We start from the raw sequence: 19587 nt of genomic DNA on the forward strand, positions 1-19587 counted from the left end.
ATTTTGGCAACATTCCTGTGTGTTGCTGGCAACCTGCGATATATGTTGCTGCTGTCGCTGTTGCTGTTGCTGCTGTTGCTGCGTTTGCTGCTGCTGCTGGCTGGAGGCTCCTCCGAAAACGCTTTTCGGTTCAGTTCGCTTTGTGCGTTCGACGCGTGCGGTTGTCTCTGACGGATAAAAATTAATTGGGCAGCGGACTGGCCAGTAAACGGATTACTTGACTCCAAAACTGAGGTGCCACAAAGTTTTGTAGGCGCGTGAACTCGTTACGCATAAATTATATTTCTGGGCGCTTTGACCGCGTTTTTAACGGATCGTACTTTAGCGGCAAATTGCGGCAAGGAGTCGTTGTCGTTGTCGACAATACCGCTGCCGCTTTCCTCTCCACTTGTTTCCACTGCAGTTATTGCCAATGTTTCGGTGTGTGTTTTTATTGGCGTTAAAGGTCGTTTACTTTTTGGCGGCATCAACAACTTTTGTTGCTGTTTTGATTTTCATCTCCCCTGCGCTTGTGTTGGTACCTGCATTTGTCACTCCAAGTGTGTTCGTGTGTGGCTGCGCGTGTGTGTGAGTGTTTATAACACACTTTCAATTTTCAATAAAAACACAAAACGACCAGAACCACAAAAATATAATAAAAGTTCGCACACTGATCTATGACGTCGATTTATTTAACGCAGCAGCTCGTGACGCTTTTAAATGCCTAGGGTATCGTGATCGTGATAGCATATATAAAATCGAAAGCATATGTGGAAACTGTGCCAACAAAAATTGATAATTATTTCAAATCTGGTATCGTAAAGTGATATGAAAATGAAATTTACATTTAAATTAATCGAGATAGTGCAAGTTTATTCATATGTTAATTAAGTGTCCGACATGGAGAACCATTTAACATATATCGTTGAAGTACATTAAACGAAATTACTAGTATCATAGAAAAGTTCATGTTTTGATACTCCACGTTTTTTTTCATATCTTGTTATGTATAAAAGTTAAATATATTAAAACGATTTAAAATTTAGTTTTAAAATAGTTATTTAAAGAAAATTAAACGTTTGCATCTGAAGTTATTTTAAAATTCCCGACAAAGCTCCCATCTACACCAAAATGAAAGATTTATTTACTCCCTAAGCACACTTTGCGCACATTTGAATGTCTTTAGAGTAAATTTCCCAAGGCGAGCATAATGCATGTGAACACTTCTCATTCATTACGTCTATCTGTAGTCAGATTTCGTTTACCCATGGAGGGAAAACCCCGAAAAAGTGTCAATGCACCCGGGGCAGAACGAGTCGCCGAAAGCCATCAAAAATGGTAACATCAACCTAGAGAGCGCGCCCCGAGTGCAATTGTTAATTATGTATGCCAATCTGGTAGCCAGAAATGTTCACAACACTTTAGCGCCAAAGATATCAGCAGACAGCCGAAATCTCATGCATTTCATTAAGCTGAACACAAAGAAAAAATTCCAAAAACAAATATAAGAAAGACTGAAATCATCACCCTAGTCAGCACCACCCACTGACCACAGACCACTACCTCGCGGACCACAAAGTGTTGACGCGTGTTTGGATTTCCATTTCCATATAGGCCCTGGACACAGCAACCGAAAAAGCAAACTTACCCACGATTCCGATTCCCACTTGGCCAGCATATTTAATCAGAGCCAGCGAGTCTCTTCGTCGATGCAGGCCGCATCAGTTTCAACGTAATTTGTAATCCATCAGCAGTCCCGAGGATGAGCGGTCGGAGCGTAACCCTTTTTCTTTTAATTTACGAGCTCAAACTTTGGCCAACCCACAGAAAAAAGGTTGCTCCGAGGCGTCATCAATTTTGGCAAATGTTTCATTTGAGGCAGCTGCCCCTGCGATCCGCAAATTGCAGCTAATTGAAAAATGTATACAAAACAAATAACGCAAAGCGAAGCCTAAGTGCATTTCCAAGGCAAGCCGGGGCAAGTTAACGAGCCGCCTGCGTTGGGTGGAGAGCGGGGTTTTCTATTGATGACGACAGTTTATAAAATTACGCACGAAAAAAATAATTTTCATTATGAAAAAGCCTCAAAGAAAAAACAAAAGCCTTGCAATGACAGACAGAAGTGCATGATTGTCTATAAGCGAATAAAGTCGACTAAGAGATATTCTTTCAGCTTAAAATAGCATGGTGATTCAATAAAAAAAGGATTTCCCTTTTTTCCTTTTTTCCCTATTATCTTTTATCAAAATGTATTTTGAAAACGTGATTTATAAAAAAATATTTAAACTTCGGTATTATTTTGAAATACATAAAGAATTTATTTTAGTGAAAATAATGTCCATGTCTAATCTATAAATATAATACCTATTTTTTAAGGATTCTAAGACCTCAAATCAAACTCAATGTATCAGCTTAACTTATCCTCCCTACCAGCAATCCCAAACAGAATTAGAGTATCTTGCTAGCAAACAAGTCTTTCGACTGTAATCACAAATTGGTAGCGCAAAAATAAACATTTTCATTTAAAATGTTATATTTATTGAATGGCACCATCGCTTTTGAAATGATAACTCGAGCGTGGGCGTGGGCTCTCTCAGTTTTTGATCGTCATTGGCGGAAATTGTCGTACAGTGGGAAAAAGAAGTGCACACGCAATTGACACGATTCCAGAAATATGTGTCGCAATATATGGAAACGCTCAGCCATAAACTCGATATGTATGCTTTTCATGGTGTTAATCAAAAAAGCAGTGCAAGTTTTTTAATGATGTTGCCACATTGGTGTAATTAGGCAAATGGAACGTGGTGCTGAGGGAGATGGAACCAGTGGAAGATGCTGACAAAATCGTTCAAGCTGAAAGGAAAACTTTTGCCCTAATGCAATTTGCGCATTTGCCACAAATGGAAAATTTTCTACTTGGCTTCGAGTAGCTCCACAGCGACCCTTAGCCTTCAAGGTGTGACGATGAAAATTTACCCTTCATTGACTCAAAATGAGGTTTCACTTCCATTACTCCCATTAAAGTGTGTCTTAAGGAATGCGTAATTAAGCTGTTTAATCAATTTATTCTGCTACACTGATAAAAAGATTAGTTATTTTTCTCTGGTAATAATAATATTTTGGTTTTTCTTTAGTTGAAAATGAAAACCTATTAATATAGCAAACATATCATCTCATATCACCTGTCTATGAAGTCAGCAAAAACAGATTTTCCCTGTTGTTTTCAAGTACTTAAAGTGCCAGCACCACTCGAAGTGGTTATAAGCAAACCACAAGTGTCAGTCAGCAATTACGCAGATAGAGGGGTGCTAGAAAGGGGAACCTCCTCCGTTTTCAGTGGCCTGCTAGTGACATCTTCACCCACCCATTCGACCGTTACCAATTTGGGTGCTATAAAAATGTCTGCAGCAAAACAAAACACTGAAAGAAGAGGGAGAATGGAAGTTTTGGGGTATTGTTGTCTAGTGCAGTGGTCAGAGTTAACTGGGTTCAACGGGTCGTATGCGTATTCAATGGTTGCAGCTGTGACACGTTCTTCTAAAGATAGCCACATTTTAGTAAGCTCCGATCTCTTTGGCTCCCCCCAAATGCTACGATTTACTTAATCGAGTTTTGGACACATTTTCAGGTCAGTTGCCAGTTGGCAGCCGCCTTTGTGCTCGATATTCTATTGATTGCCAGCCAAGAGAACCGAAAAGTGATACAAATAGCAATAATAAACAAAGTGGCATTTCCATTTGCCAAAATGAATTGCTTGCATGCACGTAATTTCTCCAGAAATAATAAGAAGGAAATGACGGGGAACAAAAGTTTAAAAAGCGAATCAAGGGTCAAGATTTCAGGCATTAATTACTTTCGGGGGAAAATCCCACAGAAAACGATTTCTGAAACATTTCGGTTGCCAGACAATTGACCCAAACTGCCAATAAAACTGAGTAGCATGAAATGTAAATAAGAAGCCTTCTCTCTTTCTGGCTAATAGGTCGATTATGATGGCGATGACGCTGCCAATTTGCACACAGCTGAGGGGAATGTAATGAGAAAGCCATAAAATAAACAGTTGAATAATCGCCAATAATGAGAGCTGCCAGCGAGTTCTTCCCTGGGGCCATCTTAAAGATACACGAAATCGATTCGACAGCAATACCCACAACAATAACACCGCATAATACATGTGAGTATCTTAACAATGGGCCAAAGGAGAAGAGCCCGAGATCAAAGCGATCAAAAGTGCCCCGATCAGTGGGATAAGGCCACAAAATAAGCGGCTGCGAGGTGTGAACTTTCGTGTGGCCTCTGCTTCGATTGGGGAAATTGATAATTGCTTGGCTGGTCTAAAAAACAGCTCTGCATATATAAACATTTTTTTTGTCAGTTTATGGGCTAAAAATTGTTTATAATAATATTTGGATTTATTATACAAACTCGGAACAATTTAATTCATGATAGTTATCTTAATTTCATGCTCAAATTCACATCAATTTGAAATTAATTATTGCTTGGTAGGTTTGAAGCCTTTAAAATATTTTTAATCTTACAATTTGTTTTTGTAAATTAAAAAAAATTAACATGTTAACTGTTCAGTATTTTATTTTTGGATCATGGCAAATATGTTTCATATTAAAAATTAGCAAATACCTTGCTTATAAGAATAGAAAACTATTATATTAGTTAAATTTCATAGTCATCAGCAACGTTTCTCCTTTGTCGATTTAGTAGAAAATTGATTTTCTCCTTAAACAGAAATCACATTTAATTATTTTGCTCTTAAAACAGATTCGAGCGCGCCAAAAAATTAAATAAATTATGCAACAGCTGTCATTAATAAAGTCGAGCGCGAAAAAGCCAAAAGCAACAAAAAATCGAAAATATCCCACAATGAATCAAGGTCAGTGTAAAACAGCATAAATGCAACAGCAGCACCAGCAACAACAGCGGCAAATTGAAGTTGCATTTTGTGTTGAAAATCCAGTTTTGTATTTGGTGAGGTGCACTTGGAAAAAACACACAAGCAGCAGAGATATACGAAAAACGCACTCACGTTCGAGTGTTTTTCGTATTGGCTATTGATTTCTTGTACATATCAAGTGAGCTCAAATTGATTAAATCAAGCCACACAAGTTTGCATCTCATGTTGAGAGTTTACCAGCTCTCTGTTATTGGGGAAATATAAATTCACTCCATGTCAAAATCAATTTTCGACAAGAAAATTAAACTTTTGCCATATCGGGTTTTATATTTTTCATATTTCCCACAGACGCACTCACACTCACAACGTTAAAATGCTTTTTTGAGGCGTGTCAGTGTCTGGGTTCTTGTAATTAATCGCTGCGTATGCAAAAATTTATGAGATTTTCATGAATTTTTGAAGCCTTCTGCAGAGTTATGTGGGTTGCCCACGGATTGGCATTGAAGTGCGTGGAAAACCAAAAAACACTCTCAGCTGACTTTGTGTTAACTGACCATATATCAATTAAAGTCACAGTCACAACAAAATCGTGTGACAATTAAATCCGCAACATACCGAAACGATTGACTTGGCAATCGTTCAACTGTGAAAATTTGCATGGCTCAGCGAAAACTGCGATAAACCGCTTTAACGATTATGTGATAAACAGTGAGATTGATCTGTCACAATACTCACTCAATGTGAACTAATCAGCCAGGCGACTAATAGCGATATAATTAGTTAATTAAGACCTGTTCAAGATGAATAGAAACGGAAAATTGACATAGTCGAGATTAGAATCTTTGAAACTGAGAGAAGTTGTGAAATAAAAGCTAAAAGTTAAGAAAATAAATATTGATAAAATAAACTCAGATCTATATTACTAAACTATTTTTGGGGACATTTTTTCTGAACTACCGCCTTTAGTAAGAATATATTTTTCAAAACCTTTTAAAGCCTTTAAATATCATACAGATTTTGTTGAGCCAGAACCTAGAACCCATTTATGCCATTTAAGTCATAAGCAAACCAAGTCCTTTTAAAGGTTATCGACAAACAAACAAACAACAGCTAGAGACACTTTACAGCAGCCAGAATTTTTGCGGTTATCTACTCCAGAGTCATGGAAAACGATTTCAGCAGTCTGCCAATTTTCAGCCCAAGAATCCCAATCCGGAAAACGTGTGCTTGCATTTGCCTGCCGTTTGGTTTTGACTTGGCTTCAACCTATTTTATTTTGTTGTTTTGCTTTGCTTTACCTTTTTCTTTTTCTTCACACCCAACTCAGGGTGTAAATATTTGAATTTTCCCATTCGTTTGCAGATGGCTTTAAGTTTTTGGTTGGGGTTGCTTAAAAGTTTGCCTCAAAGATTTGTTGCTAAGGGAGAAAAAAAGAAGGGAAAGTGAAGAAAAACAATAGACTTCTATGAAAGCAAAAGATATTCCATTTATTTTCTATTAATATTTTTATTGGCCTTCTCTTAGTGTACATAGACATTTTCATCACCTTGTCGCCAACCTGTTCAAACTCTTTCAAGTTCCCATAAAAGATACTAAATATCAAAGTGTTTATAATCGATATTCATAGTAAATTAATAACAGTCGATGTTTGTTTACAATTAACAAAAACGAGAGGAGTGAACAGATTATTATTCATGAATGAGAATTGGCAGGGCCATATAATACTCCCCAGATTCGATTAGAGGCAATTGAAATCATCGTCGTCATCATTCGCGGTATTTGTGTGCTTTTTTTATTCTAGTGAATAGATTAAAAGAGGTATATTGATTTTGCATATTATTTGTAACAACTGGGTAAGAAAGGGTATAGCATTTTATGCCATTGAACCAAAGTGTTTTTGGTTTTATTTTTATTATTATTTCTGATCATTCTGTTCACTTAGAAAAATGGTTAATCAGAACAAATAATATAAATAAATTGAATTTAAATTAAAATAAATAAGAGAAATATGCCTATAAAACAGGTATTATATAGTCGACTCTGACAACTTTTTTTGCGTGTCTTTTTCGTATTATTTTTGCCTTATCCACGGGCTACTTTTCCGAGGTGCCCAACTATCTGCTCAGTTGTTGCTGTTTTCGGTTGCTAGTGGCGAGGTCAGTGGAACATAAACATGCCATAAATCATCCGGCAAAAGTGTGAGGTGCAAGTGGTGGTGGAGGTACTGCTGTCGGTGGCTCGTGCTGGGAAATCTCTTTTATTTTTGGACATATTTTTGTCCTTCCTCATCCTGCACAGAACACATCATAGTGACATAACGGGCGCGCAGAATGTGAAGTTAAGATTCATTTAGTTGGTCGGCGCACATTTACGAAAAAAACGATTCGTCGACACTTTAGCCCATCGCAAATCTAAAACTGTCAACAGACTCATTAATTATGACTCGGGCATAGTGGTGAAAAATGGGCCTTGCCCCCGAATTCTGCAAGAAACATTCTGTGTCAAATTTGTCATTCATCAGCTTTATGTGTGCTGTGCTCTTAGCCTTTTGTTTCTGACAGAAACAAGGCTCGGTCCTGTGCCCACGAGTTTCAACCAACTAGCGATTTGGGTCCATTGTTTATATGAAGTGTTTGATGGGCTGGTGGCTAATTTTGTACGTTTTGAGCTTTGGGTTGAAAAAAAATTTTTTTTTTATGCTGCTGTGATAAGGGTAATGTGACAAAAAGTTTATGATAGTGCACAAATGAGGCGGTTGACAAAATATATTTGTCGGTTTTAACAAGCTTGTATGGATACTATGAGCATTTAAATTAAAAGTGCCAATATGTTGGCACAACGAACTTTAAAATCTGTTTTAAATTTGAATGTATCAACACTTCTAAATGAAAATAAACTTAAGTGTTATAATATCTACCTAGCGTTTAATATAAATTGATTTAGCTAGTCAATTGGCAGTAACTACCTTTTGCTTTAAATTCTCTAGACAAACCACACAACTACCGTAAAAAGCCAATGTATAATAATTTAAGAACTGTGACTGACACCTTATTATCGCATCCCCTCAGACAGCATCAATCACCGCGATAACCCAAGGAACTGCTGCATTTGAGCTACGTTAAGCGTAAAAACGCAAGCAATTCCATTTGCTGTCGTATAATATATAAAAAAAAAACAAAAGCAAACCAAACCAAACCAACAATGAAGTGCAACTGAAGCGGAAAGTGAATGCAAAGTGAATGAAATAAATTCGAAGTGCGACAGAGAAGTGAGTGAGGCAAGTTTCAGGAACCGCAACGGCAGCCGAGAATCATGAGCGAGAAACGAATCGCACACAAAACTGTCATCAAATGACAAATGCTTGACGGCATCAATCAAGAAAAGCGACGAGCGACGATGGCAGTGCGTTGCCGGTGGAGATGCCGGCGGAGCTGGAGCTGGAGCTGGCGCCTGGCGCTCTGTGTTCTGCTGTTGCGACTGCTTCTGCTGCCAGCAGCAACGGGCCATGATGAAACCAAAGAAAATCGAGCAACAGCCGAGGAAAATCACGTCCACCTGCAGGAGCAGCAGCAACATCAACAAGCCAGCAAACAACTTGTCGTAAATAGAACCGCCATAGCATCCACCGCCACGCCCTCGGGCATCAGGGAGAATGTGATGCTGCCCTCGGCCGATCCCGAACGGGAGGCGCAGATCCTGTACGAGAAATCCTTGCAGGAGTACCACGGCAGCCAGCTGACCACCGCCTCCTCATCATCCGCCTCCTCCTCCTCTGACGGCATCGGCGGCAAGCGTACGTTGCACGCCGTCTGCGAACGCTGGCTGCAGAAACACTGCCACTGCAGCGGCAGCCTGGAGGTCCTGCGGCTCAGCTGCCGCGGCATCGGCATTCTGGCGGTGCCCGTCAACCTGCCCAGCGAGGTGGTCGTCCTGTGAGTATATAAAAATGTAGTATTCGATATTATAAGCCCATAAAATATTCCAAGAAACTAAGAAAAACCTTTAATATTAAATCTTTTCAAGCCATATATAATTATCAACAAATTATAAACATCATAATAATAGTTTAAATATTAAACGAAAATATAGACCAAAATAACAAAAATGGATTGAATAATAATTTCTTTAAAATGAAAGCTTAACAGTCTCAGTGTTTGATTCCATCCTTTAAGCTTGGACAAATCTTAAATGACTTTCTTAAAGTAAATCCCTATTGCCAAATACCCATGATAGCTAGCTTTTGATATCGTTTAATAATTCCAAAGCTTCCCCTTATTAAGCGATTAAACAGGCTCACAGTAAGCGATATTGAACCATTTGCCGCTGCTGGAATTCCGCAAATCGCATAATTACAAGTCAATTTCGCAGTCTTCGGTCCGATTCGGTTTCGGACGATTTTGGCATGCGGTTTAATCTAATTACACATACGCCACGTTGTGCAGCGTTTCGCAATCGTCATCACCGTCACCGTCACATAGTCATTGCTCACGTATGTGAGTCACGTTTTCTTGCCGCCGACGGGCTCTCTCAAAGGAGTTGGGCACCGCTTTTGGCTAAGCCAAAGTTTCAACTGATTAATGGCCAACTCGAACGGTCCATAAATAAATAATTTATTAATTAACGCATCGCTCGGAGACACAAGTCATAAGTCATTAAAATCACTTGCAACCTAGATGGTAAAATTCACTTTCAATGGAAATCTTCTGATTTCGCCAAAAAGGTTGGCTTTCCTAAAAACAGTTCATCTTCATTTTTATGCCATTTTGCGCTGCTGTGAGATCTAGGGTTAGCACAATTTGTTTTTACGCCATTTTCAGTTTGATTGATGGCCCACCGAGATTTTCCCTCATCTCACCAAACGTTTGAGCCTCGTTTTCAAGTCATGGCAATGGCAAATGTTTTCCTTTTGCCTTATTGATAGATGAAATGTTGGCATCCGAGGATGGTTCAATACAGTTATTAATTTGTTTATTGTTTTGTTTCTGTCATTCATTTCACCAACAGAGATTTGGGAAACAACAACCTTACCAAGTTGGAGGCCAACTCATTTTTTATGGTACCCAATCTGGAGGAGCTGTGAGTATAAATGCCTGATTAATGTTGTAAAAATGTTACATAAACTCCGTTCAGCACTGCAGTTTTATGGTTCCATTTAATTAATGATAAATTTACCAATTTCATTCATGGTGCAGATTATCCTGCCCTTTCCAAACTAAGCCGCAGTGAAAACCACTCTAAACACCCACCCAACTCCCTTGGGGTATTTTTAGAAACCGCAAAACTTCCCCATTTTAATCTGGGCCCGGACTGCAGCAACAAGACTAAAAATATGACAACAATATAAAAACTTTCGTCATTCCAGCAGTCAAAGTTGCCATCGCCGGGCTTGGCAACTCATTATTCAATTTCACAGCGAACCCATGCTCAAAAAAAGAAAAATCACAGCGGTCAACACACGACCCAATCCTGACCAAACCGCTGATTCCCAGCCCCCGATTTAGGTCCTGCCCCTTGGTAATATAAATTACTTGATTACGCTGTATATTTCAGCGAGTTGGCACGATTAATTACTCCCGACTTTGCTATCCTTGCAATTTCCTGCACTTTGGCCCTCGACGACTTTAGTTTGACTTTATGCGCCGGTTATACTTGTACTATCATTGTTGACCAAGGGAAGGTTTATTTGCAGAACTTTGTCCGACAATAGCATCATTAATATGGATCCAAATGCATTCTATGGCCTGGGCAAATTGAAGCGATTGAGCCTGCAGAACTGTGGCCTCAAGTCCTTGCCGCCGCAGTCCTTCCAAGGACTTGCTCAGCTGACCAGCCTGTAAGTATGCAAGCAAAAATGTTTAAAATAATAATATACACGCAGCCCCTGATGTGTGTGTGTGTTTGAGTGTAAGTGTGTACGTGGTGGACGCTTATGTTTGCTTTTAAGCACCGCAATTAAGTTGAGGATATCGCCGCGAGAGAGGATGTAGCTGATGGTAGCCCCGCGAGGACTTTTCAGCCGGATGAATTTGTTTGTTTTCGGGCAAACGAACACACACACCACGCACATGCACCCGCCGAGCAATTACACGCTATTTTCTCATATTTTTCGCTTTTCTGCGCTGTTTTCCCCGTTTATTTTGATACTTTTGCAATGGCTAAAATAAAAAAAAACACAGACAGCTGAATGGCAACGCCCTGGTCAGCCTGGATGGCGATTGTCTGGGCCACCTGCAGAAACTGCGCACCCTGCGATTGGAGGGCAATCTGTTCTATAAAATTCCCACAAATGCGCTAGCCGGACTCAAAACGCTCGAAGCACTGTGAGCCCTTTGTCTTCCCTCAAATGAAGAGTTTTTTTAAACTAATTATCATCCTGCATGTTCAGAAAATTAGTAACCAAATATTTTACCTTACGTTGGTTTGATATCTTAATCCATGTTGCTGTTGGCGCATTCTAAATCTTTTATTATGTTTTGGCATGCAATTCGGTAAAGGTTTGTGGCCAATTAGGCTAATTATTTAATTAATGTGCGGGGGAAATGGAAAATTGTATTGAATCTAATTCCATATATACATGTTTACTAATTTATGGGCTTAGAAAATTGGCTTGCAAGCCAAAACACAAAGCGAATTATTTAATTGAAAAACCAATTGATTAAATACCCCACATAACCGACAGCCATTCAACAATAAATCCCATATAAACTAACCTCAGCCAATAATAATAATTTTATGTGCATGTCTATGTCGAACATTGACCCCATAACTTCCTCTATACCAAGATTATTACCATTTTTAATCTATAAACTTACTCAAGCCACAAAAAGCATTGAATTTTAAACGAAAGTTAAGGGATCATTAAACCATGCGATTGCTCATAATTTCTGTTTTCTCCTTACACTTGGACCATCGACAGCAATTTGGGCAGCAATTTGTTGACAATAATAAACGACGAGGACTTTCCGCGAATGCCAAACTTGATCGTGCTGTAAGTAATTGATGTCTCCTGCCACCCATGTTCATGTGCATAAGTTTAAGCATTAATTTTTCCACATTTTTACAGTTTGCTGAAGCGAAATCAAATCATGAAAATCTCCGCGGGAGCTCTAAAAAATTTAACCGCCTTAAAAGTTTTGTAAGTAGCAACAACCATGCGAAGGAACTTCGAATACTTTAAGAACTTTATGCAGGAAACCCAAACACATACATGGCCAAAAAGGACATGACATAAAGCCACTGACACCAATTGATATCAAATAGAAAATTTATTTCTTTTCAAATGAAGAAAGCCGAATTTTAAATGCCCTTAATTTTATCTCTATAACATTCTAAAAATGAGATCTGAAATAATCTTCAGTTAATTCACCATTTAATTTTATAATAACCTTAAATTGCTTTTTCACTTTTCAATATATTATGTATCGAACTTACGAAATCTTCATAAGTCAACCACTTTAAATTTAGACCCTTTTTAAATAAATATTTTAATATATAGTGGTTGGAATCTTTGTTAAAATCGTAAGCTTTTTTTTATCGAAACAAACTGATATACCCCATTAAAAATGCCGAGAGTGGAGAAAAACGATGATACCTCAAGCGCGCACCAAGTGGCAAGTGGAAATGGTGTTTATCCGTTTTGCGGCCATGGATCGAATAAATTTCAATTTTACAGCAAAAGCGTGGAAAACTTTTCGTTTTTCTTTCATTTTGCCCCTTGCGCGTTGAGTTCAGCGTGCTTCGGATCCGACAGCTTAAATTGTCGTCGCCAGCGTTGACGTTCTGCGCTGCTGTTTACCGCACATTTTGGGCTTTTGCGCTGCACGCTTTTCCGTGGGCCCATTAAAACCGCTCGCTCGGCTCCTTATCCACCACATATTCGTTTTGGTATTCGCATTCCCACCCACAGCAGACAAATATGCAAATTTATGTTGTGGCTGACAGAGTCCCATTCTCTTTCGAACGGGACTAAAAAGGGGGCGTAGAATGCATCAAGTGAAAGTGAAAAACTTCTCCCGTGCAACGCGTAAATCTAAACGTTCACCAAGAATGGGGGAAATATTCCGTGTGCAAACTGGCGTTTGCTCCTAGATTTATGGAAGCCAAGTCACGCCCACCAAAAGTGGAGTCGTAGTGGGTCACATAAGGAGGTAAACGAGATCGAAAGTTGGTGGCGAGAGCATCTGTTGTTCTCGGTACCCAGTGGGCTTAAAGTTGCTAAAAAAAAAGGTCAGCAGAAACAGAAAAAATTCTTTATACTAAATATACAAAAAAATGTTTGTTACTTAAATAACAATAACAGTAAAACTTATTTCATTTAATGGCGTAATAAATGTTTAAATGCTTAAACCAAATATTATTTAGTATTTATTCATTATTAAACGTAAAGGATATTTGTGTATAATACCACTATATGTGAATTCCAAATCTTATTTTGTATTTATTGCTTTAATTATACTGTTATTATAGGCCTTTTTCAGTCTACGATATCAAGTTTGTCTTGCAAAATTTCATAAATAATTGAAATCAAAGCAGTTTGCTAAGGAATTCCCATAAACTTTATGTTTACGCATAAATTTGCATCTTCTACCACGAGTCGCCCCATCGGAAATGGAAAACCCACCGCTTGGAACTACGTGATGTCACGTAGTAAAACTGACCACCAAACAAAGTCATGCAAATGGCTGTGATTTCTTAGGAAAATAAAATGCGAGAACAAAATTTGCAACTCAATTTCTATAATCGAAATCAAAGAATGTATTTCAAACCAACTCCAACCATTTTTTTCATTGCAGAGAGCTGGATGATAATTTAATAAGCAGTCTGCCCGAGGGACTCAACAAATTGTCGCAACTGCAAGAGCTGTAAGTATATCAGATGAATGAGAGCACAGGTGTTGGACAAATATTAGCCATGGCATAGAGTGGGGAGCAATTGCAGCTGCCAGTGGCGATGTTGACTTGCCACAACATTTCCTACTTTGTGGGGCGGCAAACAAGCGGAAACCGAAAATCATAACGCATCATTACTTGGCCAATTTATGACCACATCCGACCGCAGCCTGCTTGGCTCTCTAGTCGATATCCTGCCAGATATCCTGCCAACCACGATTCGACGAGAACTGCGAGTTGCATTTTGTTTTTGTCACACGCCCGCCATCTTGAGCAACTTCAGAAGGAGCACAGCAGCAACATCGCTGGTACAGCAGCAACTGTCATTGCAATGCTGACATCGTTTGCGATTGCAAGAACTCGCCGAGGAAATTCAATTTCTGGTAAACAGGATAATTATGAGCATGTTAAATGTTGCGATAAAAGCCACGCTGTGCTGCATCTGCAGAGCCAGTGCCAGTGCATCCATGATTGGGGAATTAAGCTGGTAAATAAATTTGTACGAGTGTAGAAGCATGTATGTGGTTCCACACAAAAGTGGCACAAACAAAAAATCAAATTTAAAAGGATTAAAAGCACCAAGTAAGCGTCTGCATTTTCTTGACTCGAATCGTAAAAGAATGGGAGTCAAGCCAAGTCAGTGCAACAACCTAGAAGAGATAAACAAAAGATTTTTCTACCCGCAGAGTTGCTGAAAAAGAGCCATTCTAAATGGAACTTAATTTGTGTGCTTTGAAAATTTAAAGATAGTGTCGTTGAATTGAGTAAGCATTGTGGTTGATGACCGAATTTTCGCCCTGCCAGCTTGCCTTCTAGGTTAACATTTCTTGACACTTTGCAGTTTCATTTCCTGCCCTCCACACAAAAATGTTGGCCAAGAAACACAAAAAGACGTTAACAATATGAGCGCCCAAAAGTATGCTCTATCGCAGTTTATTTTTGGCTTTGTTGGCTTGTTTGCAGAACTTGACTTTTAAATGCAGCTGCATCCGAGTACCACTTGCCAGCAGAGTGTATCCAAAAGATACTTTTCTTGGCATTGGATAAACGTTATTATTAAATTTCTCCCCCTCGACCCTCTTCCAGTTCCGTAACCAGCAATCGACTGCGCTGGATAAACGACACCGAACTGCCGAGGAGCATGCAAATGCTGGACATGAGGGCCAATCCCCTGTCGACCATTTCGGCAGGCGCCTTCCGGGGAATGACCAAGCTGCGGAAACTGTGAGTACCGTTCGGGGTCGACTTCACTTGGCCATTTCACACACTGAGGTGACAGGAAAATTAAGCTCCTCGATTTTTTAGGATCCTGTCGGATGTGCGAACTTTGCGCTCGTTTCCGGAGCTTGAGGCCTGCCATGCCCTGGAGATACTGAAACTGGATCGAGCCGGCATTCACGAGGTGCCAACGAATCTGTGCCGTCAAACGCCAAGACTGAAGAGTTTGTAAGTAGACGGAATGAAAATAACGGGTGTAGCTTATAATTACTTCGTTCACAGAGAACTAAAAACCAATTCCCTAAAACGAATCCCAAATTTAAGTAGTTGCAGAGACTTAAGGCTGTTGTGAGTATTACAATTTTTAACTATAGAAAGTGCCTTAGAAATCACTAGGGTTTTAAAATTACTTTAAAAGTTGCCCAAAAATTCCCCCAATATTGTTTTCCCCTCATTTATTTTTCTTATATAACGACTGTTTCTTTCCAACCAGAGATCTATCGAGCAATCAAATTGAAACGATTCAGGGGAAGCCCTTCAACGGACTGAAGCAGTTGCACGATCTTTTGCTCTCCTACAATCGAATCAAGGCGCTGCCCCAAGATGCCTTTCAAGGCATTCCCAAGCTCCAACTACTGTGGGTCAATTTCAGCTGAAAATATGCATATTTTATTATAGTTTATTTATAACAATCACAGTGACCTGGAAGGCAATGCAATCTCGCACATACACAAGGAGGCCTTCTCCGGTTTTACCGCTCTGGAGGATCTCAATTTGGGCAATAATATTTTTCCCGAACTGCCCGAAGCGGGACTGCGTGCTCTGCTCCACCTGAAGACGTTCAACAATCCAAAACTTAGGGAGTTTCCGCCACCCGACACATTTCCCCGGATCCAAACACTCATTCTATCGTATGCCTACCATTGCTGTGCTTTTCTGCCCCTGGTGGCCATGTCCTCGCAGAAGAAAACCTCCCAGGTCCAGGAGGCAGTGCTCTTTCCCTCCGATGCGGAATTCGATATGACCCTTTGGAACAACAGCATGATGAACATCTGGCCTCAAATGCGTGAGTATAAACTCGAAGAAGACTTTGGGTAATAAGATAATCAAACTAGGCATTATTAAGCAAGGCCTTTTGATCAATCATAGCAATTCTTTAAAAATATTCTCTAACATTAACTCTTGTTTTTAATACACTTAAATTTATTAATTTTATAGTCCTTTGATTGTTTTTAATTTAAAAAAATATAATAACATTTTAGAAAAATCCTTATGAGATAAAGTCGCGTAATAAGTAGAATGTAATATAAGCAACGTACTATCAACTATACTTCCCCCCCTCAGACAATCTCAGCAAGCAGTTAGGTGCAGCCATGCACGATCCCTGGGATGCGGCTGCGAACTTTAACGAGGAGCAGCTGCAGTCGCAAACTGGAGGTCAAATCGCCACCAGCTACATGGAGGAGTACTTCGAGGAGCACGACGTGAGTGGTCCGGCCACGGGATATGGCTTTGGAACAGGTCTATTCTCGGGCATGTCCACGGAAGACTTTCAGCCGGGATCGGTGCAGTGCCTGCCGATGCCAGGACCCTTCTTGCCCTGCGCCGATCTCTTCGACTGGTGGACCCTGCGCTGCGGTGTGTGGGTGGTCTTCCTGCTGTCCCTACTGGGCAATGGCACGGTGGTCTTTGTGCTACTCTGCTCGCGCTCCAAGATGGATGTGCCGCGGTTTCTGGTCTGCAATCTGGCTGCGGCGGACTTCTTCATGGGCATCTACCTGGGCATTCTGGCCATCGTGGATGCAGCAACCTTGGGTGAGTTCCGGATGTTCGCCATTCCGTGGCAGATGTCGCTGCTCTGCCAGTTTTCCGGTTTCCTCGCCGTCCTCAGCTCGGAGCTGTCCGTTTACACGTTGGCGGTGATCACCCTGGAGCGGAACTACGCCATCACCCATGCCATTCACCTGAACAAGAGACTTTCGCTGAAGCAAGCGGGCTATATAATGAGTGTGGGCTGGGTTTTCGCCCTGCTGATGGCCTTGATGCCTCTTCTCGGCGTTTCGGACTACAGAAAGTTTGCCGTGTGCCTGCCCTTTGAGACGACCACTGGGCCTGCGAGCTTGACCTATGTGATCTCACTGATGTTCATCAATGGGTGTGCTTTTCTCACTCTGATGGGTTGCTACCTGAAGATGTACTGGGCCATCAGGGGCAGTCAGGCGTGGAATACCAACGATTCGCGCATTGCCAAGCGGATGGCCTTGTTGGTATTCACGGATTTCCTCTGCTGGTCGCCCATCGCCTTCTTCTCCATCACGGCCATCTTTGGCCTGCAGCTGATTTCGCTGGAACAGGCCAAGATCTTCACGGTTTTTGTGCTGCCTCTGAACAGCTGTTGCAATCCCTTTCTATATGCCATAATGACGAAACAGTTCAAGAAGGACTGTGTGACATTGTGCAAGCACTTTGAGGAGTCACGCGTTGTGGGCGGCGGTGGGCAGGGTGGGCGTGGCGCAGTGGCGCGAACGAAGAGGGGTGAACTACCGCCACCTTTGTTGCCCGCTGCGACAGTTGCACATCCACCAGGTTGCCGCTGCCTGCGGATGCTTCCCAGCGAGATGCCCAATTGGCATAAGATGGAGCAGACACCGAGTTTTTGGCAGCGGCTGAGGACCTTCTGCTGCGGGGAGAGTAGAAGGCGCAGGAAGCAGCGAAGGCAGCCGCAGCAGAGGCGCCAGCGAGCCTACACCGCGGCAGCTGCGAATCCCTATCAGTACCAGTTCGCCGAACTGCGACAGCATCGCCAGAATCGAGCCAGCTCCATTTCCAGCGAGAACTTCTGCAGCTCGAGGTCATCCAGCTGGCGGCACGGTCCGCCCTCGTCCGCCCCCGTACCGCCGGGCAACTGTAGCATGCCGCTGAAGATGCTGGAGCCCCATGGCCATCCGCACGGTCATGGACGGAGGCGCCACTCCGCCTGGCTGATCACCCGCAAGACGTCGCAGGACTCCAACTTGTCCAGCTCGAGGAACGACTCCTCCGCCTCGGCCACCACCGCCAGCACCTCCACCTTCCGGCTGTCCCGCTCCAGTGCCGGCAGCAGCACACCCCTGCCCTCGATCATAGGTATGTAAATTCAGTAATAGTACTTAGTACAATCTTATTTCTTATATCTCTTCGAACTCGAAAAAATATTCTAAGTCTTCGCTCACATCATTTAAGCATTAAATATATTGATCTTGATATAAAAACATGTGGTATTGATCTTAAAATGTAATTTACATTGATCAATTCAAAACGATCACATTAATAATTGTAAATATTAATTAATTATTTATGATATTGGGTTTTATATATGAAATAACTTACCCTCATTATGTATAATTAATTTTTTTGTACTTGAAAATATCATCTTAATTTTATCATACATTATTTTGTCATTGTAAATATACAATTTCGTCATTAGTCATTAATTTATTGGATGAATCTGTTTTCAGCCCACAACGGCAAGGCCCAGTTGGATGCTGTGAAGCCCAGACTGGTACGCCAGGAGGCAGTCCAGGAGGAGGAGGACTCGTCGCCACCGCGCCTGGGAGTGCGTTTCCTGCCAACCATTCCCTCGGCTGCCGACAGCTCGGTCATCATGGAGGACGGCGACTCGGCCAACACGGGAGCAGCCGGGTTCCTGGGCATGCCACTGCCTGGAGCATCGAGTGGCTTCCTCATTGCACCCACCACAACCGCAACAACCGCCACAACCACGACGACACCACCACCGGTGGTGCTTCAGCCGGTGAAGCCACCACCCGATCCCAACGACGCACCGCCATGATGGTGGGACTGGCGCTGGCGGAGAATGGGCAAAGCCAACCGGGAGGAGACCTTTCTGTAGGGTCAAGGGAACAGGACAAAAGCTGACTGTGTTCATAGATTGTATACGGGGCGGGACGGGGTTGGGATGAGGGCTAACAACTGTTTGAAATGATTTGGCATTTAGGCTAGTAAAGACACAAAAGAAACGAAAACCCGCTTCAGGCAACTAAAAACATTATATTAGTAGCATTAAGTAGCCAATTTGTTAAGTTAGATCACACCGAAGATCAGGATCCAATTGAATCACTTGGAAGCCAGCTCTTGAGCCCAAAGGATAACAACGATGAAAGGATCAGTCACAAGTCCAGTTTCTTAAATTATTGTTTTAATTACCACATGTTTTATAAGGCACTCATGTATGCATTATTATAATCCACTTTACAAATTTTATTTCTTAAATTATTTTTATAGCGAAAATAAATTTACACCCTGACAATAATTTAAGAATCTGGCCAAAGTTGACAACGAGTATTATGTATTACATAATTTATTACGGTAGATTACGTTCTTAACTTTTAACCATACATGTTTAGCATAACTATATATATATATATATTTATATATGTGTGTAATATTTTCGATGATGCCAAGCATCCTTCGTTGTAGAACTTTATCGAACGAGACGATTGTAAACGAAACCAAGCCATAAACATTCAAATTTAACTATTTCCACATACAAGAAAATGTATTTTTATATCTGAGGCGTTACAAATTTTCGGG

General features: G+C 41.1%; 1 protein-coding gene across 1 annotated transcript; it reads left to right on the forward strand.

Moving 5' to 3' along the window:
• Positions 1–123: 123 nt before the first annotated feature.
• LOC128262412 (leucine-rich repeat-containing G-protein coupled receptor 5) lies at positions 124–19582 on the forward strand. Its single transcript, XM_052996652.1, has 15 exons — positions 124–567; positions 7875–8820; positions 9893–9964; positions 10578–10721; positions 11065–11208; positions 11805–11876; positions 11952–12023; positions 13681–13749; positions 14863–15000; positions 15082–15222; positions 15277–15342; positions 15488–15631; positions 15693–16060; positions 16339–18120; positions 18492–19582. Exons 2-15 carry the CDS (start codon positions 8246–8248, stop codon positions 18824–18826), a joined length of 4122 nt encoding a protein of 1373 aa, XP_052852612.1. The 5' UTR covers positions 124–567; positions 7875–8245; the 3' UTR covers positions 18827–19582.
• Positions 19583–19587: the final 5 nt, after the last annotated feature.

The sequence above is a fragment of the Drosophila gunungcola genome, unplaced genomic scaffold (genome assembly GCF_025200985.1).
Source record: "Drosophila gunungcola strain Sukarami unplaced genomic scaffold, Dgunungcola_SK_2 000001F, whole genome shotgun sequence".
Classification (NCBI taxonomy): domain Eukaryota; kingdom Metazoa; phylum Arthropoda; class Insecta; order Diptera; family Drosophilidae; genus Drosophila; species Drosophila gunungcola.